At 49.8% G+C, this 25,068-nt stretch overlaps 1 protein-coding gene across 3 annotated transcripts; it reads right to left on the bottom strand.

Moving 5' to 3' along the window:
- Nucleotides 1-58: 58 nt before the first annotated feature.
- Nucleotides 59-25,003, bottom strand: ENOX2 (ecto-NOX disulfide-thiol exchanger 2). Of its 3 annotated transcripts, none has more exons than XM_041484581.1 (15): nt 24,816-25,003; nt 17,676-17,813; nt 16,162-16,293; nt 14,445-14,600; nt 13,532-13,738; nt 12,124-12,357; nt 11,061-11,273; nt 9,485-9,591; nt 7,269-7,383; nt 6,738-6,919; nt 6,079-6,186; nt 5,229-5,285; nt 4,139-4,247; nt 3,789-3,874; nt 59-2,483 (listed from the first exon to the last, which is right to left on the bottom strand). In XM_041484581.1, exons 3-15 carry the CDS (start codon nt 16,256-16,258, stop codon nt 2,352-2,354), a joined length of 1,803 nt encoding a protein of 600 aa, XP_041340515.1. In that variant the 5' UTR covers nt 16,259-16,293; nt 17,676-17,813; nt 24,816-25,003; the 3' UTR covers nt 59-2,351. The 3 variants fall into 3 exon arrangements, with proteins under 3 accessions (XP_041340515.1, XP_041340513.1, XP_041340514.1); XM_041484579.1 differs by lacking the exon at nt 24,816-25,003 and adding an exon at nt 21,979-22,179; XM_041484580.1 differs by lacking the exon at nt 24,816-25,003 and adding an exon at nt 19,821-19,968.
- Nucleotides 25,004-25,068: the final 65 nt, after the last annotated feature.

Here is a 25,068-nt window from a genome sequence, read left to right as displayed (position 1 = left end):
GGCCCACGATCATGGAATGGTTTGGGTTGGAATGACAAAGAAAGCAGCAGGGCCAAGATTTGCCCATTAAAAAAATGTTTATTCTTTAAAAATACAGCATTCATCTGCAGGGACACAACTATGCAGAACATTTTTTAAAAGGGTTTTCAATCTGCTCCCAGTGTGACAAGCGCTCAGTGTTGGGAGCAGGGAGAACAATAGCCCATATGGGAACAGCCTGGTCCCAAGGGAAGATCTCTGACACTCATCCCTGGATGTCACCTCAGCAGCCCATCTGCAGGATGGATTTCTCCTGGGAGAAACCTCAGCCCCTCTGGAAAGGCCCTGGGAGAGGGGAAGCAGGACCCCGAGGTGCTCTAGCCCTGACTCACTTCCACAGCACCAGCCACTGCCCCACAGGTCCTGGCTCCTCTCCCTTCTGCTGCCCCATGGAACAGCCTGCCTGGGCTCTCCAACAGCCCCAGCCCTCTCAGACCCCCAGGAGGTGGCTCTGGCTGCCCACGGTGCCCTGGCCGCATCCCAGCTCCCACCCTGCAGCCAACAGAGGCTGGGACCCAGCAAGTCCTTGTGCTGCGGGAGCCGCCGCGCTGGGGAGCCCAGCCCCGTCCCCACTGACCCCACACCTGCCCTGACTCGGGGCTGCTCCAGCCACAGCTGCTCCCAGGGCTCTGCAACTGTCCTGGCTCCTGAAGTTTCCTCCTTGATTTTCCCAAGGAGAGCTCTCACTGAGTACACACCACCCTGCTCTCTCTCCACCTGGCTGACCCCAAGGGACAAGTGGCACAGGTGCCACATTCCCAGCTGGCACAGCAGGGGTGTCTCCTCTGTGACCACCCCAGCTCCCCCAGTGCCCAGGGAGAACTGGTGCCAGGCTCTGCCAGTGGGAACAACGACGAGGAGGATGATTCATTGGGGCTGGAGGATGAAGGTGCAGGAAGAAATCCAAGGGATCTGGAGAGACCTCAGAGCCTTGGGGTGAGTGGGAAAGGGAGCAGGAGCACAGGGAATGCTCTCCTCTGTCCTTCCCACGTCAGGGAATGGTGAGGGGAGAAACAGAGCCAGCAGGTCAATAGCTGGCTCCAAGCCTGGTGTCACCAGTGGAATTTTGGGGTTTTGGATGAGGAATTGGTTCACACACCATCAGGTCTCTGTGCCAGGTACACAGAACACACCAGAAATGTCCCTGTACTCACCTGGGCACCACCTTGGCCATGGCACAGGGTGGAGAAGCACCTGGCAGGATGGCACCAGGGTTGGGGATGTGTCACACATTCTGGAAATGCCTGACAACAGGAACATATGAACTGGGGCTTCTCCCCCAAAGATGAGGTGGGATCAATAGCCCAAGTGAAGGGCACCAACACCTGGGGCATGGGGAACAAAGAGGAGGGGCTGGAACTGTGCCAGCTGCCGTGCTGGGAGCAGGTTGGGATGTCTAGCAGAACAGGAATACTGCACAGGGTGACTGAAAGCTCTGCAGGTGACACCAGGGTGGGAAGGTGAGAGGATCCAGAGGGCTCCAGGCTGGGATGGGCTGAGCTGTGCTACCCTGCACCTCTGCACAGCTGGGCAGGAGCATGGCATGCACTGGGAGCATGAAGAACAGGGCTGGGAAGGATCAGGAGCAGAGGAGTCTGTGCTGCTCGAGCTTGGTCTCCAAAGCAAAGTAGGTGAAGGAACTGGGTGGTAAAAATCACCAAAAGCCAGGCTGATGTCCCTCTGCTCCACCCAAATCCCCAGAAAATTAAACACCTTTCCCATGTAAAAGATTCTGTACAGACTGACCCAGAGCACAAGGGGCACTGCCAGAATCCCCCTCCACCCCCACCTCATTTTAACTGCTAACAGAGAACAGCAAAAAAAGAAACAATTCCTTGGTTCAGAGGCCCCTGAACCATCTTCTGTTTAAACAAACCTTGGTTTTCACTAATAGAAATATCTAAAAAATGCATTTTTTCCCCCTTTTTGGTGGTCTAGAAACAAGTGCCCCTCTGTTGTTGCTTCAGCACAGTCTGTGACTGTTCCTAGCAGAAGGAAGGTTGAGGAGGAGGAATTTGGGCACACAAGCACATACAACATTGGCAGAACACAGAGTCAACACGCTGTGCTTCAAAGGGTCAGGCAGGAGCTTTTTTCCCCAAATATATTGAACAGCACTTGCCCATTAACAAATAACTGATCAAAGCAGCTGCAGAACTTGGAGGTTCTTCCTGTGCTGCTCTGGACTTGGTTTCACTTTTACACTTTGTACCCCGAGGCCGTGGTGTGAGGGAATCATCAGGAACAGAGGAAGGAGCATCCCGGTTTTTCTCAGCATCCATATCCCACTGTTTCCAGCGTTAAGTCAAAGCTCAAGTCATTTTCAACCCATCAAAGCCACAAAACTTCCACCTCTTCTCCAGGCTGGCCCCAACCCCGCTCAGCTCCTGCCGGAACGTGTTCTGCAGCCGTGTCATGAGAACTTCCACCTCTGCCGTGCAGATCTGGGGGAACACAAAGAAAACAGGACTGAAAGGGAAGACGGAAGCCCTGATGGCTGATGATAATTCAGACTCAAATAGTTACACGGCTGTTCATCCAGGCTTTCCCTGAACTCCTGGGGACAATGCTGGGACACCAGGAGCTGTGACAAGAGCTAATGCCGGGGTTGCACCACTGAACAGAAAGAACCTGAGGTGAGCCCAAGGTCCTGCCAAGCCACACTCAGGGCTACAGGCAACTTCTGAAGGGCTCTTCCATGGCTCCGAACCACCTTGGATCTTAATTTTTGTGCTCTCTGCTCATCTTTTTGGTGAGAATGATGGACAGGGAACAGGGGAAAGATATTCCCTTTCCTTTCCTGTTGGCAGCTTCAAGAAATCAGGTTGTACTTCCAAGCACTCCTCCTCCTCCTGCCTCACGTCAGGCCCAAAGATCTGCTCAGGGTTAAAAATAACATCCCAAACTAATCCAAGCTCCTGCAAGAGTCAAGGAGGAGACAGAGGAGCTCAGAAGGAACACAAAGGACAATGGGAATAGCCGTAAGTGTGAGTGAACATGATGCCATAGCACAGGTTAAAGGGTGGGCTCTGCACAGTGGTTCTCCCAAGCAGAAGCTCCCAGAAGCCCTTGTCTGCACTGTGGATACCAAAGAGGAAGTTCCAGAAGGCAGCTGAGTGCTATGATGGCAGTTTTGTAGGAGTTCCAAACCAAAATAAAGGCAGCTGGTGGCCCCACAGACAAATTCCAATCTAGAATGAGGAGATAAAATTATTAACTCTGTCTTTGTAAGGCTGGAGTGAGCAAGGCCAGGAAGCCACGTTTTCTCAGGAAAGGGCAAACTAAACACTCATTTATAAACACAAGCAGCTGGATAAGTTCCAATCCCAAGACAGGATTCCCATGCCTGTGGGGCCTCCTGTCCCTGTGGTTCTTTAAGGAAGACAGCTGGAGACCGGGATAGAGAAGAATGAGATGTAATTCCTTCCTAAAGGAAGGAATGAGATGTAATTCCTTCCAGAAGCCTCAGCACAGTTGCTCCCATTTACTCCGAAAAGGAGCACAAAGCCAGTGGGACACAGGACTGCTTGGAGATGTAGTGGTGAACCCCAAAGCTGGGATGCTTTGGGCAACCTGGGATAGTGGCAGTGTCCCTGCCAGGACATGGAACTGGATGGGCTTTGAGGTCCCTCCCAACACAAACCATTCTGTCATCCTGAAATTCACCCCATCCCTCATTCTCTTCCAGCAGATTTCTGCAAGAGTAGAGCCCAGGCCTCACTGTCCAGCCCAGCCTGTCCCACACCCACCTTGCTGTCCAGGCGCTGCAGGTAGGAGCAGATGTACTCAATGCTGGCTCCAAATGGATGCACGTGGAGAAACGTTGAAATTATCCCTGGGGAAAGGAACACCACAAAGGTCATTGTCACGAGACAAAAGCCAGCTGGGAACATCAGCCCTGTGCCCCTGTGGGCAGCCATGGGTCACAAGGTCACACCTTGACCCCAGCAAAGCTCAAGGTTTTCCTCAGTTCCAGGACTCCCACCTCCCTTGGGATAACCAAAGGAGCCAGAGGTGGGCAGGAGGAGTGCAAGGTCACCTTGAAGCAGGGCCCCCCAGCTCAGGTCTCTGGAATCACCACCGAGCCAGCAGAACTCACCAACTAAGAGAACTTCTCGTTCAGATTTCACAGGGCTGTTGCTCAAGGTCTTCTCCACTGGACATTCTTTCTCCTGGCTGCAGGCACAAACTCTGGACGTGCTGCTCTCCTGCAAAACAAACCCACAGGACACGGTCCAGACAACCTGGCACACCAGGGACTGGCTTGGGCAGCCTCCACAGAGCATGCAGGGGTGTTCTCCTGGTTTTCTGAGTCTCTGCATCCATCATTGATGTATTTGAAGTTTATTTTCAAAAATGCTCCCAGCAAAGCACAGCTGTGTCCATGGTAGGGTGTCATCCCTCAAGTGAGATGTAAAGGTCACAAAGTTCAGCAGATGCCACCACACACCCTGCACCAGCCCTGCTCCCTGACATGACATCTGCTCCACAAGTGCCTTGCTTTAAACAACAAAATACAAACCAGACTGTGGCCTTGCCATGACTGATTAAGCTGCAGAGGTTTATTTTTCAAATGCCCACACTGACACAAATGGGATTAATCAAGTGCCATGGGGCTGCACAGGGCTTAGGATCAGACTGTCCCTGACTTGAGTTTGTGGTACTGAATTAAAACAGAACTGGGCATAATTTATTATCCCTGACATAAACATAACAATGCAAAGACAGTGGCTGCACTAAAAGCAGAACTTGCTTTTATTCCCTAGTTTTATGCGGAATTCCAGTGGCCTGAGATCTGTGGACAGCTATAAGTGGGAACAGCTTCCAGTGACCAGTGAGATGGGCTGGAGGGAGGCCAGTGACCAAGATAGAACTGAACAGTCCCCTGGGTTTGCTCAAATTCTTACACCAGTGCAGCTCTCAGTTCACAGGGCTGAGGCTGTGCCCAAATGGCCTGAGCTTCCACATTTGCTTCTAGATGAGAAAGAGCAGCTCTGCCCTGTGGAAGCTGATCCAGGGACTGCAGCCCAGCAGCTACACTGCAAACCCACAGCCTGCCTGCTCCTGAAAATCACAGAATCATGGGATGGGTTGGGCTGGAAGGGACCTTAAAGCCCACCCCATTCCACCCCCTACCATAGAGGCAGGGACACCTTCCACCATCCCAGTGCAGCAGCTCTTGGACTTACATTCCCTTGGCAGTCAGCTGCATCTCCCTCCTTGTCCTCTTCATCTGCCATGCTCTGCTATATATGGGCAAAGAAAGGAAACATTACTGATGATAATCTGTTATTTTTGTTTTGAAGATCCTGCTCTGATGATTACTGGAATACACAAAACCATTTTTAGTTAGTAGAAAGGCATTATCTTCTCTAGCTCCTGGCACAAAAAAGTGGGACTAAAAATGGAAAATGAGATAAACCCAGTATCTGGCTCTGTGGGCCAAGGGGGAAGTGCTGCCTCACGCTTCTTTTGTAATTTTGTCTGAGCTATAGAGGAAAGAACCCAGCAAGTGTAGAGTCAGATCCACAATCAATTCAGAGGGGATCAAACCTGAGAAGCAGCACTATGGATTTCTGTTTGGAATTCTGTGTGGATTTTTGTTTGGAATAAACCCAGCAAGAATAAAAATATTAAAACACTCAGAAAAATTTCCAGTTCCAAAGTGGTTTATGGAGGGCAGATCAAAACATGCTCCTAAACCACAGTTGTAAATATCAGTGTCTGATAACTGAGACCTTTTTTCTTGTCCTTTAAAAGCTCACGCTGCAGAAAACCCTGTTCCAGCTGTGATACAACTGTACACTGTTCAGTGACAGTCCTATTTTAATTGTATAGTTGCTGAGATTGTCTCATAGGTACATGAAACAACTGCAGGTCCATTCCTGACAGACATCCTGCAATTTGACAAGTAATTTTTCCTCACTTTCCAAGGACAACTGCTCGAAACCATGGCTGGGCATTCTCACCAGGAGCATAGGACAGATGTCCTTCACACAGAGGTGAGGACTGCACAAGGAAGACCTGCATGGCACATACCTGCTCCTTCAGGTTTTCTAGTAACGTTTCTATTTTAAGTTTGTCTTCTTTCACTTTTTCCAACTCAGCTTCTCTCTTTTTGTACTCCTCTTGGACTTTCAAAAGATGCTGGAAGAGAAAAGATAAACTCTTAACCTGCTTTCCACCTTCTCAACCTGCCTTCCACCAACTATTGTTCAAAGACCATAAAATTTATAAGGGCTTTTCCATGAAGACCAGACATATCAGATCCAGAACCACTACAAGATAAAGTATAAAAAAAGGATTCACCTTAGAAACGCCTTTGCCTATTAGCATAGAAAAAAGCACAGTTGTGTAAACATGGGGCAGTAATTCCATCCCCAATGGATGGGATTTCCCACTTCCTAACTCAGCTGGTTATGGACAGACTTGGTACTTTGGAAGTCACAGTAAAGAGCACACAAGGAATCCTTCAACTCTGGATTGCTTCCATGGGACTTATCAGCTCATACACAATCCCTGGTATCAATATTTTCTTTGCAGTTTTTTTTTTAGCAACACTGGACACAACAAAGTTGCTCCCCCCTGCCAGTTTGGATCCTGCTAAAATCTAGAGTGTTTTTCCAAGTGTTTCTGCCACCCATCCCAGCCTCCTTCCCCTGCAGCACGGCCCCAGCTATGGAAAATTCCAGGCCCACCTTCTGCATGCCCTGCAGAGCCTGCTGGAGGAGCTTCATCTGCTGCTCCTTGGTGGTGTCCTCATCCCTGGAGGCCTTGCCCTGCTCCTGCTTGAGCAGCTCCACCTCGTTGCGATAGGCGTCCAGCTGCCAGCGCAGGCTGTCGTTCTCCTCCTTCAGCGCCTCCACCTGCGACACCAGCGCTGGGGACAGCACAGCAATCAAACAACGACAGCAAGGAACCCCTGGCTGCTCATGGGGCAGCAGCTCGGGTAACAAATCCTGAGCACACAAAGGAATGGCTCCAGCTCTTTGGGATATCACAGGGCTGGAGCCCCTCTGCTCTGGCTGGGAGAGGTGGGGCTGTCCATCCTGGAGAAGAGAACGATCCAGGGAGACCTCAGAGGCCCTTCAAGGGCCTAAAGGGGCTCAAGAGAACTGGAGAGGGACTTTGGACAAAGGATGGAGTGACAGGACAAGGGGAATGGCTTCCCACTGCCAGAAAGAAACCACTGAAGAGAAGCACCTTATGAGCTGTAAAAGGGATTTTACCTGACTCTTCCGTTTCTTTCATCTCTGATGGATCTTCTATTTCTTCATCAGACATTTCCATCTCCTCCTCTCTCCGAATGCCCATCAGCTCATCATTGTGGATGTTACGGATCTCCTGGGGTTCAGAAGTAGAGAGGGTTTCAATACAGACTTCGAGGAAAAGGTTGGCTGAATGAAAAGTTCCTGTAATCTAGGTCTGCAAAAAACAACTCCAGGACATGACTTAAAAACTGGCACAGATTATTATATCAAGGGTAATATCCAGCACAAGTCACTCTGTCAGAGCTACTGGGATTATGGACTCTTCCATCTCCCTTCTGCTCTTGTGATGAGGCAGCTCAGCCTTGCTGTGCAAACCATGAGGAACTGGAGTCAGCCCTAATTCTCTGGAGCCAAAAGTCCAAACCTGAGCTGCGACAGAGCAAACCAAGCTACAGCAGCACCCCTGCATGTACAGGGACCTTCTCAAGGTGACCCCAAAAAGCTGAGAGACCCTTTATCCAGCACCTGGTATCTACAATGAGGTAAGAGACATTTTAAATTACACCTAAAAATGTACCATATACTAGCAGCATTTTTATAAATATATAAGTATCTGCCAAAATCTGTACCAAGAAGCTGCATCTTGTGGCTTCCACCTTACTTCAAGAGCAGTCCCTAAGCTGGGGGAGAGCAGCAGACTGCGCCTGGCAGCTGAAGTGCTCCTGAAAGAGGTCTCACCAGTGGTCTCACAACCTCTTCCTACTGGGAGAACTTACCTTGGAACAAAAGACAGCTCCAAATGGAGAGAGAGCTCCCACCCCAGGCACAGCCAGCGATCAGAAGGCAGGGAAGAATGGGAGCACTGGGCTCAGAGTGAATCTGAATCAGCACTTGGCTCCTCAGGTGGAAAAGAAACCTTGGCTCCTCTTTTAGCTGCTATAGAGGTTTGACTCAGTGGGATCTGGCAAGTCCCATAGGTACAGTCTCATGGGGAGATCACAGCTGGAAACTTCCCAGGACAATGTGGGCATTTAGAGTGTTCCAGCATGGTGGAGGATTAACCACCTGCTTGCTACCAGCAGGACCCTGGCTGGGCATGATCCAGAGTCTTCCCAGGCTGCAGCTCTGCAGGACAGTGCCTGGACACCCCAGTCCACAAGGATCATAGGTCTGGACACCACAATCCACAGGGATCACAGGCCAGGATACCTCCAGCTCATGGGGATCCCAGACCTGCACATCCCTGGCCGTGGTGATCATGGATCAGCAGCCTCTCAGCTTTGCTGAGATTCACTCTGGATGTTAAATAATCTTAAAGGTGAAAGACACCTCCTGGCTTTGCTGGGATAGACTTGCTTTCCAAGTTTGTAGTAAGGAACTTGATATCTCAGACAAATCCAGAAACACAGGAAGATTTACATTAGGGTAAGGAATGACAGCCAAAGGGAGCAGGAAAGGGTGGAGTGGGATAAAACCTCATGAGACTCAACAAGGCCAAGTGCAAGACCCTGCACCCACAAGGCGGCAGCCGGCAGCACACAGGATCTCATCACAGCCTCCAGGACAAACATCTCCCCACCCATCACCTTCCAACAGACACCCTTTCTTTACCTGAGCTTCCTCATTTCTGACATTCTGCCTGACTCTCTTATCTGATTTTATCAAATCTTACTGGACTAAGAACTATTCTTCCTCCTGAAGGAAGAGCAGTGGGAGTGACAATTCTTCTTCCATCAGTTCCTTTCTGAACACCATCTTTAAACCACACACTTCATCATGTCACTTCATGGGATAAATACACAAACATGAGAACATCCTTCCTCAAGCTTTCCAGGCTGCTCATCTGCAATTATTTCCACCTCAAGGTGGAAATATCACATAAAATATGATAAAAGATTCTGACAAAACTTAAGAGTTGCTGATTTTTTATCTCTTTAGAAATCCTTCTTGCTTTGATATTAAAACCAGCAGAAAAATCAATATTTATTATCAGTATTATGACTATTGCTGTGCACAACTTCCATCAGCAGACAGGTCTTGATGTATTGCTACTGGTGACACAAATACCAAGAGAAAATTTATTACCTGTACCACAAGAGCCTCCTGAGTGATTCCCACCTCACACTGTGAAGGAAGGTGTTGTCACCCATGCGAACATCGTGCAAACTGAATATCAACATCCTGACAAGCAAGAGAGCGTGCTGGAGGATCTAACACAAGAAAAGATTACCAACCTCTGCTTGTTTGCACCACACGCTGATGTTCTTACGCTGAGCTTTCGTGAAATGGTCCCAAGCCTTTTGTTTGGAGGCAGAATGGTACACGGCCACAATCTGCTCGACTGGAGTGGCAAATCAGCAGCAAATCGGGCCCGAATAGCATCCAGAGAGGGCGAACAAGAGGAGTAAAGGAGTAAAAAAGTGGAATCAGGCAGGTGGTTTGGCTCCCCTTTTCTCATAACACTGCACTGTGCTGATGCTACACTCAGGGAGGGCGCTCTGTGTCTGGAAAGAGCCTTGGCTTCACCAGGCCAGTGCCAAACGCTCACAGAGCGATGAGCAACTGAGGGCTCTGCTCTCAGCTGGGAAAAAGGCAGGACATGTGGAAAAAAAGGCAGCACAGGTGCTGAAAAATATCCAAATATGCTGTGTGAGGCTGGCTGGGAGTGTAAGTTCAGAGGGGCAGGACTCACTGCTGAAATTGGGTGATGAGCTACAACCATGAGTTGGCCTTTGGACAGTGCCACAGCCTGTGTGAGCTACAGGAACATGACCAGGACCAAAGCAAAGGCACAAACCATCAGCTATTCTTGGTCCTTCCTGCTGCTTCTCTAGAAAATTTAGAGGATTTGGAATACACAAAGTGTTTCTCCTTGGCTGAGAGCTCACCCACAGCACAAAACACATCCACGTGATTTTTTCTATGCTTGTGATGCAGTACCCATAATTCTCACAAAATAAACACATCTCCCTGCTCCTCAGAGTAAACTAAGAGTGGCTGAGATATCAGTCTTGGTTTTAGAGAGTGGAGTTACACACTAGTCTCTATTACTACTTACTCTGCAGTGCTCACTGTATGTCCCTCTGGACCGTGTGCCCATAGTTTTTACCACTAACAGAATTTAAAGGAAAATAATAATTTAAAAAAAAAATCAAGTAACAGCTAAAATTACTAGATACAGAACCAAAAGTTAACAATGTTCAAAAACTAGGCAAGGGGCTCAAAGAGAATTAGTACAATTGTGGAAAAGGTACTTGTAAAGCAGTAAAAATATTCAGATTTACCAAAGCAAGGATGTGTAAGAGGCAATGAATGCTCTGAGGAACTATTACAAATCACATCCTGGAATTAATACAGTCCATGCCTCTTCCTTGATTTCCTGGTTTTATAAAGTACTGGGATTTGAAAGACCCAGGGTGTGCAACAGGGTGTTGAAAGCACTCTGCTGCTCCTACCTTTTGCGAACAAATCCTGCACACTTCGCTGAGGCACCAGATTCCCAAGAACTTACCTTGTCTGTGCACAGGGGGTTGAAAAGATGACAGAACTAATAACAGACGATAATTTAGAGGAAACAAATTCAGAATTCATTCTCTCCTCCCCCCAGATGTGGACTCTTACTCCAGTAAAAGGTACCACAAGGGATTTTTGACAGGTTAGTGACACGTGATTCCAAATCAGCCAGAGCTGCACTGAAGCGATTGCCACTTCTTTTCCCAGAGCCCTTTTAGTGGGGCCTCTCCAGACTCTGGAAATTAAGAGTCTTCCCTACACCAGACAAGCAACATCCAGCTTGGAGACACTACTCACACTGCACCAGAATCCCTGAGAGAGCCAGTTTGAACTTCTCCTTAGCTTCTTCCATCTCCTTCTCATGAGCCGCCTTCTCGTTGACGAGCCTGCGTATGTGGCTGTTGGCCGACTGGATCATGGAGTAGAAGTTGTTGGCAGTTCTCCTGTTCACTTCCCCGCGTTCTATCCAGGTCAGCAAGGTCTGGATGGCTTCCGAGAACTTGGTGTCATCTGCAGCCAGAAAGGACAACTTTACATCACAGCTCTAGGGTGGCCTGGGCAGTTTTCAGGTCTTTTCCTCGGAGCTGAACTGCTCCTTCAAAGGTCAGCATCCTTCAGGTGACTCATCACAACTCCGGGAAGCAGGGAAGGATCTGAACACGTGGCTGTACAAAGGAAGGCAAGTCCAGCACCAAGCTGATGAGCAAATCACCTGCTGAAGTGCAGCAAGAGGAGGAACAAGCACTAGAAACTTACTGGAAAACTTCACATCTACTGAGATGGACCCTTTTGTGAAAGGAAATTACCTCCAGCTCCAAAATCATCAGATCACACATGAATGTCACTTCCAAGGTCTTACATTAGTCCTTCCAAACTTAACCAAAATTATCTGGAAGAAACTTGCACTGAACAGTTTTGATTTGCACAAGTTTCCTGGACTCAACAGGTTTGTTCAGCCTTGGGAAAATAAGATTTAAGGGAGACCTCGTCACTGTGTCCTGGGGAGGGCTATGAAGATGGGAAACTCCTCTTTTACTCTTAAGAGAGTCACGTGGAAAGGATAAGGGGGAATGGGTACTCCTGGGGATAAATTTTCACAACAGCAGCATTGTGAAGTGCTGGGCTCCCAAGTACCAGAGGCTTTCAAGACTGGGCTGGGCAGAGTGTTGGGCCATCTGGTCTAGACCATGCATCCGTCAAGAAATGTCAGGCTAGGTGAGCCTTCAGGTCCTCTCCATCCTGAGATCCCATAAATATGATTCAAGCACAGGGGATTATTGACAAAAGAAGGAAGATGGCAGCAGAGCTGCTGTGTGCTGACCCCTGGAGAAGACAGAGCTCTGCCTGACCAGCCCCTCACCTTTGAGCTTCTCGGCCACCACGCTGCACTCGTGGTCGGAGTAGTGGACGACGGGGGGCGGGGAGGGCGGGCGGAAGCGCTCCTCGGCCAGGCGGCGCCGGTGCCGCTCCTCCCGCGCCAGCATGCGCTGCTTGCACTCCCACTCGTACAGGTCATCCCGCGCCTGCGCGAAGTCCACGTGCAGCCGCCCCGTGTCCTTCTTGTCCGTGCTGGAGCCCAGCCGGATGCGGTAGCCTGGCAGGAGGGAGGGTGGTCATTAAGACAGGGGACTTACCTGAGGCTCCTGTGGCTAAAGGAGCCCAGAGGGCTCAGATAACAGGGAAAAAAACCCCACTAAGCCAAATAAAACTCCACTAGGACAAGCCAACCAGCCAAGTAAAACCCCACTAAGGCAAGCCAACCAGCCAATTAAGTCCAGCCCACCAGTCAGCAAATTAGGAGCAACTGTCCATTTTTTAGGCTCTATCTACAGAATCAGCTGGACACTTATCCATGTAAGATAGAAATAGACTCTGCACGTCAGCCCAGTGTTTTGTAAACATTTTCAGGTGATAATGCATTGCTGCCTTGTTGCAGTGTGATGTCATGGCTAGCCTCAGTTCCCTTGGTTTCTCCCTGAAATTTCCTTCCCCAGGTGGGTTGTCAGTCACCCTTCCTTTCCCCACCCTTGACTCCTGCTGGGCACTGTATATCACACCAGAAATTCCAAGGAGAGCGTCGAGCAATTGGCAGGTTCAAAGGATGCTCTCCACCCCCTGGGGGGCCATTGGCCCACCCAGGTGTCCTTCTCACCTGAGATGCCTTCCCCCTGTACCTGGTTGTTGGTCCCTGTGTTCCCTCCCCTGCCCCAGTCCCCAGGTAAAAGGGCAAGCAGAGCACGAGGTCAGGGTTCTGTTGGAGAGTTCTGTTGGAGTTGTTGCAAGATTCAGAGGCTGTGCCACCAAAATAAAAACTCTGGATTAAAAACTCTCTATCAGGACCCACTCCTTTCTTCACCTGGTCTTAAAGGAACCTCCAGCTCAGGAAGGCCTGAGGAGTGACCCCCTCAAAGCAAGCTCCAGCCCACAAGCACTGGAGCTTGGGGCATGCCTGGATTTGTCCCCACGTGCTCAGCTGCAAGCACAGGTACTGAATAGCGACTCTGGGGAGAAAACACCACAGGTGCTGCTGTTTGGTCAGCAGCCGAGGCCAGACAGACCAAGGCAGTCCCGTCAGTAATATTGGTACACTCCAATACTGCCTTTCCTCTCAAGAGCTGTTTTCATATATTTAAGCAGAAATACAACGGCAGCAGAAGGCAAAATGCCACAGCATGAGAGAAATCTGCCCCAATTCTATTGCTCTGCCTATACACACCACCACAGTTTTGTCCCAGAATTAAGCTTCCCTCTGAGCCAAACACACCCACCAGACAGGTAAAGTGCCTTGTCCACCATGAACTCCTCAGCAAAGCGGATGTGGCAGAAGTTCTTCTTGCTCTTGCGGATAGCTATGACCTCCCCACACTGCTCAAACACCTCCATGATGATCTGCTCCGTCCCGTTTTCCGGCAGGCCTCCCACAAACACTGTCTTGCACCCTGGGGGCCTCTCTCTCGTGGCTGGAGGGGGAAGATCTGAGGAGAGAAAGCAGAGCAGGTCAGGTTTTGGGTTACCACCACACATTCCTTCCACCTGCTCCTCTCTCCTGAGAGATGACCACACCTTCCTGGCTTCCCCCCAACACATACCTGGCTATGCCACACTCAGATTTATGGAGTGGATCCACAGCACTACTGAGGTGCTGGATAAAAATAAGCACATTCAACAGCATGTTTGTAAAAAGAACATCTTGGGAGTCTGGAGCCCTCCAAACACTCTCCTGAGTGCAGGAGGTTCACTAAGCTGCTGTCAAAGAACACAAGCAGCACCAGGAGCTCACAACTTTGTCACGAAAGGTGCTATAAAATCACAGCTTAAAAAACTGCCCTAATGTAAATAACACATAAAAAACATACTCAGGGGATTCTTTGTGCTGCAACTGCACACACTCCAGACTGTGTGCTTGAGCTACACCTCACACTGCACACAAGAATCAAACCATGAGGACTTCAAACACTCAGTGACTGGAACGGCTTCTTCCCCAGACCTTATCAATGTAGCAGCTGAAAAGGCTATTTCTAGAAATGGCAAACAGTGACAAGAACAGGCTTTTCCTGTTGTTCTGTCACCCTCTTGCCAGCAGTGAGTCCCAGGAATGGCCCTTTTCTCACACACACCTGGGTTTATATAAACATAAACATAGGGATACCCTATAGAGACACAGCACAAGCTGACAGTTACGTGGGTTAGGTGGGAAGAGAGTGCAGCTCTTGCAGTGAATGATCTCCTTCACAGCTGGCATGTCCGGAGGGATGGGAGGTGGGACAATCCCCAGGCCTGGCATCATGGGGTTGATCGGAGGGATTCCAGTCATCATTCCAAGAGCAGGATCAAAATCTAAATGGGGGAGAGAACAAGGGAGTCAAGCGTGGGGGGTAGAGGCATACAGTGACTGTGAGCTCTGACAGCAAATGGGGAACACTCCCACACATGCCAGTGAAAATCAGGAACATGCCAACACCAAACTTTAGATCTGTGCCCTTAAAATAATGTTTTAAAACTATTTCACTGCTCATTGCCACAGTCAAGTTTTCTCTGTTAAAATAAATTACTTCCTTCTCTCCTCTGCAGACACTGGCTCCCATCTAATGTCCAACCCTCCCCAGAAAGGGAACAAAAAGACACCTGTGACGTATGGAAACAGTGGAAAACCTGACCCATTTTGGTTGTATTAAGTAGTTCAGCAGCATAGACAGTTGTGACACAGGCTTAAGGGCATCAGGAAGAATTTGTACATGGAAAAGGTTGCCAGGCATTGGAAGGAGTGGAGTCTCCATCCCTGGAGGTATCCAGTGATGTGGCACTCAGTGCTCTGGGCTGTTGACAAGGTAGGGATCTGTCACAGGTTGGACTTGATGATCCAGGAGGTCTTTTCCAATCTAAATGGTTCTGGGATTTAGGGCATCATCTCACCAAGCAGACAAGTGCAGCAATTCCAGCAGCTAAGAACCTGCCATTTCCTCGGTATTTTGAAACACAGTCACAGCAAAAACACAGATCTGAGGCCAATCCTCTGCCACCAACCGGTGTTTTTGAAGGGACAAGAAACCTTCCTGTTCCAACTGTAAAACATGGGTGTAGGAGTACATGGGAATTGTATCCTTATCCATGGGATAGGTTTGTGTTGATTTTTCCTTCATGGAAGAATGTCAGCAGGAGAATGACACGGAAACAGCATCTCCACAGCAAAGCCAAATGTGAAACAAGGCCTTGGGGACAGGAGAGAACTCTATTACTGCTGAGAGAGTTGGGGCTGTTCAAACTGGAGGAGAAAAGGTTGTGCTGTCTGCCACCACAGACATTCCCTCCCCAGGTGAGCAGGCAGGTCTTATGGCAGGGAAAGCATCCTTCTTAGTGCAGCAAAGCACTGGAACAGTCAGTTCCATTCAGGACTTTGATGTCCAGCATCATGCACTGCTGGGAAATCAGGCACAGCTCAGCTCTGCTCCTGCAGGAGCTCTTTCATCCAGTACAAGATGACTCAGCCATGCACATGTATTTCACACTACAAAGTGGTCATTTCTGGAGCAGAATTCTCCATTAATTTCTGCCATACCCATTTGCTACCCTGTTGCTTTCCCCTTCATCTTCCTCCCTTTCTTCCTTATCAGCCATTGCAGTTCAGTTCAGAGTAACATGTTCCTGGATATCATTGGTTTCCTGACCTCTGTGTGGCACCCTCCTCCTCCTGCTCCACTGCAGGATACCTAGGAGTACCCACAATAACTATTATTTGTTATTATTTAACTAAAATACATCTCCTCTCAATTCAGGTCTCTAAATAAATCACTTGCAGCATGAATGCATTTCAAACACAGCTCAGTGTGTACGTGGTGGGTGTCTACCCAGTCACAGTGCAACAGGCTGTTCCCAAAGAGCTGTGACAGGCTCAGCTCACCAGGCAGGAGGGGCTGTCCTGTCATGCCCATGGGAGCCATGCCCAGGTTGTTCATGGCGGTGGCCCAGGCAGTCGGGTCGGACATTGGCAATCCCATCAGAATGGAGTCCAGGCTCAGATTTCTGCCACCATCTGTTGAGAGGAACATAAAAGTGATTAAGGGCTTAGAGCAGATCTCAGCTCTGCCCATCGAGGCTCTGCAGTGTCAGCACCCAAACCCAGAGCTAAACCCAGGTTCAGGGAAGAGCCAGAAAAAAAACCCAACCAGTGCTGTGCCTCTGGAGCAGCTGGGACCTGGAAAACACAGCACCTCAGTTATGGCTCATCCACTGCAGTTAACAGCTCTAATGGGCCTTGAAGGAGCACTGATTAAAGGTAAGGAGACATTGATTCCTCACAAGAGATTTAGGAACAAAGAACACGTCCAGCAGGTATAAAATGTCAGACTGCACTGAACTGAAGGGAGCTGTCCCAGCAGGATCCTCCCACTTCCATTGGAAGTGCTTTGTCAGCTCATCAAAACCATCATTAAACTGTGCTGTAAAGTCCCTGACTCTCCTTCAAGGATTTTTAACACTCCAGCTGCATTTCACCCTCTCTTTCTGCAGCTGAGGGCTTTGCACATCACTTTCCTTCTGCCTCAGGTGCAGCCTCATCCTCCTCCTCTGCACCTGGAACCTCCCCAGGGAAGTTCCCAACTCATTCCCACAAACTGCTCTGTCCACGCTGTAACATCCCACCTCCACAGCACAAGCAGGTACCACATTTCCCCAGTCATATTGGTGGGATGGCAGTTTTCAGTCACAATATAATCTGAAAAGACATTATTCTGTGTTCTTTTTTCCCAATGCTCTCTGAGAAATCCTGAAGCTGGCATCTAGGAAGTTTTCCTTGCACGACTCCTTGATCTGACATTACAATATCATGCAGTTCTTTTAACACTTTGTTTTTATGACATTATCTTAAATGTGAATGTCTCCAGTCATTCAGCCTGAGGTGCCTTATCCTACTTTTAATTAAGGTCATTATTTTAATCTTGAGATTCTGTTCAGTTAGGAAAATACATCTATTTGGACAAGTATAGGGAATCACAGAAGGGTTTGGGTTGGAAGGGACATGAAAAACCATCCCATTCCAACCCCTGCCATGGGCAGGGACACCTTCCACTATCCCAGGCTGCTCCAAGCCCCACCCAACCTGGCCTTGGACACTGCCAGGGATCCAGGGGCAGCCACAGCTGCCCCGTGCCAGGGCCTTCCCCACCCTTCCAGGGAACAACTCCCTCCCAACATCCCATCCATCCCTGCCCCCTGGCAGTGGGAAGCCATTCCCCACTGTATCACTACGTACTCCCTGGGCAGACCCCACAGCCCAAGCCTGGCTCCAGGCACAGCAGTGGGGCTGCAGCAGCACACAGCTCCCCCTGCCCACCCTGCACAGCCACTCCCCTGGATCCAGGCCACTCTTCAGGGAACCCTTGAGTCCTGCCAGCAGGGGAGCTGCTATCAGCTGACCTGGGGGAATGCTGCTCCTCTTCCTCTTTCCCGGGCCACTTCCATCCTCAGCCGGACTGTCCGACACGCGCGGGCCAGCGGCGCTGCCCAGCCCCAGGGACTCGGTGCTGGCTGGGTCAAAGGACAGCTGGTTTAAACCTGAGAGAGAAAAGCACAACTGGTTTGTAATGCTTCTGGATCACTGTAGTAAGAGAAATGCCCGGTTCTGGGCACAAGTAGCACTCCAGGCCTTGAAGGAATCCTGACTTCTGGTCCCCAGCCCTGCTTGATCTGGATGTTACACAATAAAATACTACTCACCAGCACCAATTCCACCACCCACACAAATCAAACTGCCTGACATTGTAAGCCAGGGGTGCATCTTCCCTGGCCTGGAAACTCAAAGGACAGGATTTTTCCCTATTTCTTCAGTCCAGGAATGCACTGTTAAGAGTTATTTAAGTTTCACCCGTTGAGAATTCACCTGGAGTGATTTACTACCAAAAAACAAGGCACAACTGAGAGCATCTTCAAAATGAGAAGATACTGCTGGAATTTTTGTTCAAGGAGTCTGCCACACAGCTGCTCTTGGTCATTGACATGGAAGGGCCTCTGAGATGCACATCCCAAAAATGGGAGCTCCAGACCCCCCCAAGCTGCACCCTCCTGTCAGGGAGCTGTGGAGAGCAAGGTCTCCCACGAGCCTCCTTTTCTCCAGGCTGAAGAGATGGGTCCAGTGCCCTGAACTGACCACTGAGTTCCTCACTCCACCTTCTGTCCTAGTCAGCACTTGCAAGGATGCAAGACCGAAGGAGCATTAAAATATCAAGTTTGATTTACCTTTGTCTCAGCAAATTTACCCTGAACAAGCAATACAGGGGAAAAAAAAGAAAAAAAAAAAAAAAACATATTTTTTGTGGACCCATACAAAGTGATAAAAATAACCACATTTCTAAGGTGCTCTGTGTTCCCAGGGGAATCAGCAGAATTGAGAGCAGCAACAATGACAATTATCCCATCCCAGGGTACAAATGCTGAGGCATTTGTACCAAACCTTCTTCCAGCCCCTCTGCAGCGTTGTGATTTCTGTTCCAGAGGATTCCACTTCCAAGAACTTAATAAACATGGCTGCTGGGTCTGGCTGTAAATAGCCAAGTGGGTACAGGGAGCCTGGCGGGCTCCTCTCCGAGCCACTGAAAGCTGAGAACGCAAGAAGCAGCCAAGAAAACAAGGACTATTCAGCTGGCAACAACAATAGTCACGCCCGGCCACGCAGGATGCCTACAATGCTGTGTTAAATATTCCAAAGTCAAAATATCATGGAGGTCGTGAGGGCTCAGGAAAACAAATCTGAATGCGGCAGGCTAAAAATAGAGAGGCCGTGCGCAGGGAAGACAGCAGAAGGAAGGAAAAGGAGCAGTTGTAAGCCGACATTGATATTATCCCTGTGACAGAAAAGGCAAAATTGAACTTGAACAAGAGTTTTCCTGCATTTGGGAATAGGGAAGGATGGAGAGAAGCAGTGTGACAGCTGGACACTGGTGTCACCAGCATGGACAGACAGCCTGCTCTAGCTGAAGACAACACTGTGGAGACGCCTGGCACTGACCAGCACCTGAATGCCAGTGGACACTGCTCCAGCCACTGCTTTCCAGCCCACTGGGGAACGCAGGCAGCCACTCACTCCAACGATTTCCAGCCCCAGTTTGAGCGGGAATCTCAAGTGTCCCAGCATGTGCCCAGGGCCAGCTGACAGACAGAAACAAAGCAGCCATCAGCTGGAAGGCTCTGGGTGGAAGCACCCATGTGACCTGGACCAGGAGCCTTGTCCTCAGGGCTCCCCAAAACAGGACCAGCTACCATCCACCAGAACCTAACAACAAACATTGAGCAGAAAACTCCCTGGGAAAGCTTTGCTCTCACTTCACCAGGGTGGAGAAAAAGCAAATGTCCCAGTAAAGTAAAGGGCAGTATGGAAAGTGGGTGATGGAAGCCCTAAGAAAGGGACCTTGCTTGCTGCTCTCTAGCAGCAGTTTGCTCCAAAAATTAAAACAAGCCAGAGAGAAGATTCCCAACACACTCTGGAGTAAGAAACTCCTCGTTATGTTAGATTTGCCACCCTACACAGGATAAGTGCTGTGGACAGCAGCCAACTTTCAGACCCACCTGCCTTTCTGCTGTCATCTCAGCGAGCAGCCGAAGCTCCAGCCACACCCCACTGGGTACAGAGAACGGGCTCAGAAGAAAGCTGAAGCTGCAGAAAATCCTCTCTCTTGGGCTCTAAGCAGGATAAAAGCTGACAGGCTCAGCCAGTACAGCCAGGAGGCACAAACAGGAGCATCCCTATGTCCTTTGTGCCAATCAGAACAAGGTGTCCTTGGCCATTCCAAGCTTCTCTGCTCAGGAGGGAAGGCACCAGCACAGGAGCAAACCACAGGGATTTGCTCAGTATTCCTGTAGTAAACCAGCCTGGAAAGGCCAAAATAAGACTTCTTCATTTGCTGGGAAGTGCCACACAGAAGGTAACAGGGGAGAAGAAAATCTGGGTTTCCAGCAAATGTCAGAACTGGTGTCAGCACTTCCAGAGCCATATGTGGCACAGGTGTCAGTGTGCCCTTCATCTCCCTGTTCCTATCTCCAGGGCTTTTCAGAAGAGTCCATTTTTAAGAGTGAGACATGAGGCACTGCCATAATGCAGTGACTAAACATTTAAAAATAAAAACTTGGGCTAGAAGATTCCTCAGCAGAAAAACGAATCAGGGAAAGAAGGGGGGATGCTGAAAGATGAGCAGAAGGCAACTCCGAGCAAGGCCTCTCCCACAGCACAGCAGGTCCTTGTCAGTGGTTTTTCCCTCTGGAAACAGGTGCTGAGCTGTGCCTGATGGGAAGAGTCCACAGCTTCCCACTGGCCTGAGCAGCACTGACGATGCACAGCCCACTGTCCCACTGGGCTGGGATCAGTCCAGGTCTGCACTGGGGCTAAATATGGCTGCAGCTTCCACAGCACAGCTTCAGAAAGGGGCTGGGGAGAGAGGAAAGATCTCAATGTTCCAGGCATAAATCAAGGGAAGTATCCATCCTCACTGGGTCCCGTGCCAGACCCGGGACAGGACTTGGTTTCCCAATCCTGCTAACAGAGCTGGGCCATTTGCCTTAATGACCAGGGGAAAAATAAACCCCAAAAAGTCCCTGAGGCAAATTGAAAAGCCTGTTTTAAGATCACTCCCATTACCAAGAGCTGGAAACACTGGAAAACACAACCAAAACACAGGATTGTGCAGCTCCTATGCAACACTCCTGGGACTACTTACAGCAGCCACAGAGCTGCCACCTCGGGATTTGGGCAAAATGCTCCCTGCTGGGTTCAGGAACATTCAGTTAAGTGGTGGCATGAGCTCTGCCACAAGCCTGGCACTGCTCTGGAGCCACAAGCTCCAACTGCAGCCTCACTCTGCCCAGGCACTGGAACAGTTTTCCTGCCATCTAACCAGTAATTAACAGCAGAAATATAAACCTCTGCCCCAAAACTCAAATGACAACTACTACCAGGTACTCTGACACTGTCACACACCTAAAAGCCATTCAATGATACACTCAAAAAGCCTGTGCAGGCTGGTGCTTGTATGGTCGTATTTTGGGGTGTCCTAGAACCCTCTCTGCTACGCTGGGTCACACTTTGGGGTGCCCCAGGTCCCTCTAAACACCTCAGGTGACATTTGGGGGTCCCCTGGGCTCCTCTGAGCACATATTAAGCTTCTCTTACTGAGCATCAGGGGAACTCCAGAAATGGGCTGACACAGGCTTTACTATAAATATGGATTTACCTTTTGCCAACATTGGCAAATTTAGGGAATAAGCAGTGCTCGGTCTGAGCAGAGTGCCTGTGTTTTTTGGGAATAAACTGGATTCCAGGATACACTGTGGCATTGATTACACAGTTCTCATTTTAAGCCCTCAAGAAATGAACTTGAGAAGACACCAAAGTAATCTGCAGCAATCGATTAGAACACAAGAGAAAAGAGACCAGCAGGGAAGGCAGAGGAGAGGGATTCCAAAGCTTTGAAGTTACATTTTGATCCCATCCGTTTCCTTTTGGAAACTAATTCCCAGGTTCAAAAACTACTGCTGGGCTCATGCACGCTCCTCTACTAAACTCCTGGCTCAATTATCACTGGTAGAGCTTCCCAAACATCAGTCTGAGCCACGAGCTGGCCAGGCACACTGATGAGAGCAGCACAATTTTGACACTGACTTCTGTCAACTCCAGATAATCCTGCAGGGCAGCAGGAGCCACGCAGGGAATCCCAGAACCCCCCCGTGTTACCTGCAAACTGCACGAGGAACATGGCAAGATGCTCATCGTAAGGTAGGAGCTCAAACAGTTCTCCCACTGCTCCTAGCTTGGCTTTGTGTTTGAAAATCCGAGTGCCAGGCTGAGCTCCCTCACTCGGCTCCCAGCACAACAGGAAAGCTAGGACCCAGTGACAGCAGAACTGCGCTGGGGCAGGCAGGACAGCCCGGGCATGAGAGCCCAAGCTGGCCCGAGGCTGGCACCCAGCAGCTCCACGTGTCTCCATCCATCTCCTGTGACTGACACCCATAGGCAGATTCCTGCATGCAGGGGACGGAGGCGGATGAGCAGGTGGGGAGGCAATTAACAGCCAGAGCATCTGAATTTGCCAGGGATTTCATCCATCACTGCTCTAAGCACTGGCACGCAGCTCAATAAACCCTGTTTGCATGCCCGAGATTAGTGGCCTTTGCACTGAAAGATTAATTCCTGGTAATCCTTGATGGTAAGAAGCACACTGCTCACTTTCCTTGATTCTGGAAGCTTGTATTTGAAATATATTCATTTCAGGCAGCTAATTATTCTAGCAGGGCTCTATAAAACTAAGAGGCACAAAGAGCCCCTTCCTCCTTTGTGCCTGAGAATGCAGCAGTCAGCAACCCCAGTCAGGGACACCAACCTGCAGAGTTTTCACAAAAATACAGCCACAGCAGCAAAAACAGGGGAATTTGACCAAGTCCTGTATGAGCTGTGCTCTTCACTCGATGTTATAACCCAAAACAAAGGAAAAAACTCCTTACCAGCATGTGTGTACACGTATGTGTGTCACTAGCAGTGACCTAACACAGCCCTTGGTGCTTTCCAACAGTGAAACCTGCCATGCCCACCACGCCTAATTATTAAATACTCCATGAAATGTTTTCAGGATGCTCACAAGGTTCTGCCAAACAAGCCTCCCTCTGCACACAGATCTAGGAATTCTAACCCTGGCATTTCCAGGGGGTGAGCTGCTCGTGCTCAGTCCCATCCCCTTCTGTCCTTCCAGACTCCCTCAGCACTCCTGGAGAGCAACATCCAGCAAGTGCCACATCTGAACAATGCTCAACAGCTCCTATTTTCAGAAATATCTAGCTAGGAAAAGCTAGGAGAAGAAAGCTGATGGGCTAAGGGATGCAGGACTAACTACAAAGAGCTGCTGGGGAAGAAAAAAAGGGGAAAGAAAAATAAAAAGGAGAAAAAAAGGGAAGACACCAAAAAAACCTCCAGTAAAGGCAGCAGTCAGGATCATCAGAAAATCCCAGTGCGAAAGCTTGGACTGATGGGCAAGAGAGCCTCGTGGAAAGCCAGCATCAGCGTGAGGAACTGCTGGCTGAGAGTGGAGCAGCTGGACAGAATGGACATGCTGGAACTGAAATAATGTCAACAGAAAAGTTGGGGATTAAGGGAGAAATCTCACACCATCTTTGGAAGGTATACAGAATACCTCAGTAGCAACACCTGATCTTTGCAATGACTCGGTCGGTGATTGACCCTCATCCCTGCTACAAGCTCCAAACACATGACCTTCAACACAGAAACCTGACCTCACCCCAGCTCCCACAAAGCTTTCAACAACTCCACTCAAGGGCCTTTTTAATTAGATCCTCAAAATTCCTCAAATAAGCCTTGAAGAAACAGAGAACCCAACCCCCTGGCTTCCAGCACAGGGAGGAGTATGGCTGGAATAAGAAGCAACACAAGCTGGGAGGGACAAACACCCCTCCCAGGTCACCACCGTGCTTTCCCACGGTCTCACAGCTCTGCTGCAACTTTCTGCAGGAAAATATGGAAAAATACAATGGCTAATTAACGTAGCTACAGGGGAAGTAGAGATGGTGTAGACTGACGAGGAGCTTACCCAAGGATTAATGTTTGTGTAACAAATACGTGGCACTAAAGAACAAAAACATCTCCACGCAGCGTGACATTGATGACATTACTGGGAACAGCACACAGCACCAAAACATGAGGAAAATAAGAGACGAAGAAGCACATAAACCAAAGAAGCTCAATATAAATGCTCAAGGAACCAAATAATTGCATGCATGTGCATATATGAGTTACAGGGCTGTGGGAGAGCTGCAGCCCACGGCAGCTGTGGGCACCAGCATGAGCATCCCCAAAGCTGCCTGTGCTGCCCATGGACCATCTGCTGTGGCACCACAGACCCAGCACAGCGTGAGGCTCAGGGGAGAAAGAGCACAGCCAGGGACATCCCACCTCGGGGAAAGCTGCTGCCACCTTCACCCCCCACCCCTTTTGTAAGCCGCTCATTCTTGGAACACCAGAGTAATTTCTTTATATGCAGCCAATTTCTCTCTGTGCCACTTTCACAGGATCATTGGCATTGAAAGAGACTTTCAAGGTCACCCAGACCCACCAGCACCATCACAATAACCCCTAAAACACATCCCCAAATGCCTCTTGAACACTTTCAGAGATGGTGCCTCCACCCTGAGCAATTTATTCCAATCTCGGGTAGGGAAACGACTGTTACTAATTCCTAACCTGAACTACCTTGGCACAACTTGAGGCCTTTTTCCTCTCACCTTGAGCAAACACAACATGGCACAAGGTCCCGACCCGCCCCCGGCTGCCCCTCCTGTCAGGGAGTTGCGCAGAGCCTGGCCCCCCTGAGGTCCCTCCTTTTCTCCAGGCTGAGCCCCTTTTCCAGCTGCCCCTGGTGCTCCGTAACAATCTCCATCTTTTCTGATGTAATTTTAATGTCTTTTCTGAAGTGATTTTAACTACCACTGAAACCAAACAGTGGCACAGACACTTCCCATGTGGAATAAACTTTCCCACACAGCCTCCCCACCACCCAGACGGACCCGGAGCCCCGCGGGTGTCCCCGCCACTCTTCCCCAAATCCCGGCGGCTCCCACGAGGCTGTTCAGGCCCTCCACGAAACTCCCCGGCAGGCTCGGCCGGGCCGGAGGCGCGGAGGAGGCCGCTCCTGACGGCGAGCCCCGCTGCCAGTCGCGCAGCGGCCCGGAGGGCAATGTGGAGCGGGGTGGCCCCTCCGCCCGCCCGGGCCCCGGCAGGGGAGCGCTCCGGCCGCTGCTACCGCCCGTTGCGGGCCGG

This window comes from Pyrgilauda ruficollis, unplaced genomic scaffold, assembly GCF_017590135.1.
Source record: "Pyrgilauda ruficollis isolate IOZ18807 unplaced genomic scaffold, ASM1759013v1 scaffold67, whole genome shotgun sequence".
NCBI classification, from domain to species: Eukaryota; Metazoa; Chordata; class Aves; order Passeriformes; family Passeridae; genus Pyrgilauda; species Pyrgilauda ruficollis.
The sequence above is the reverse complement of the archived record's forward strand: the minus strand, read 5'-3'. Positions and strand labels throughout refer to the sequence as shown.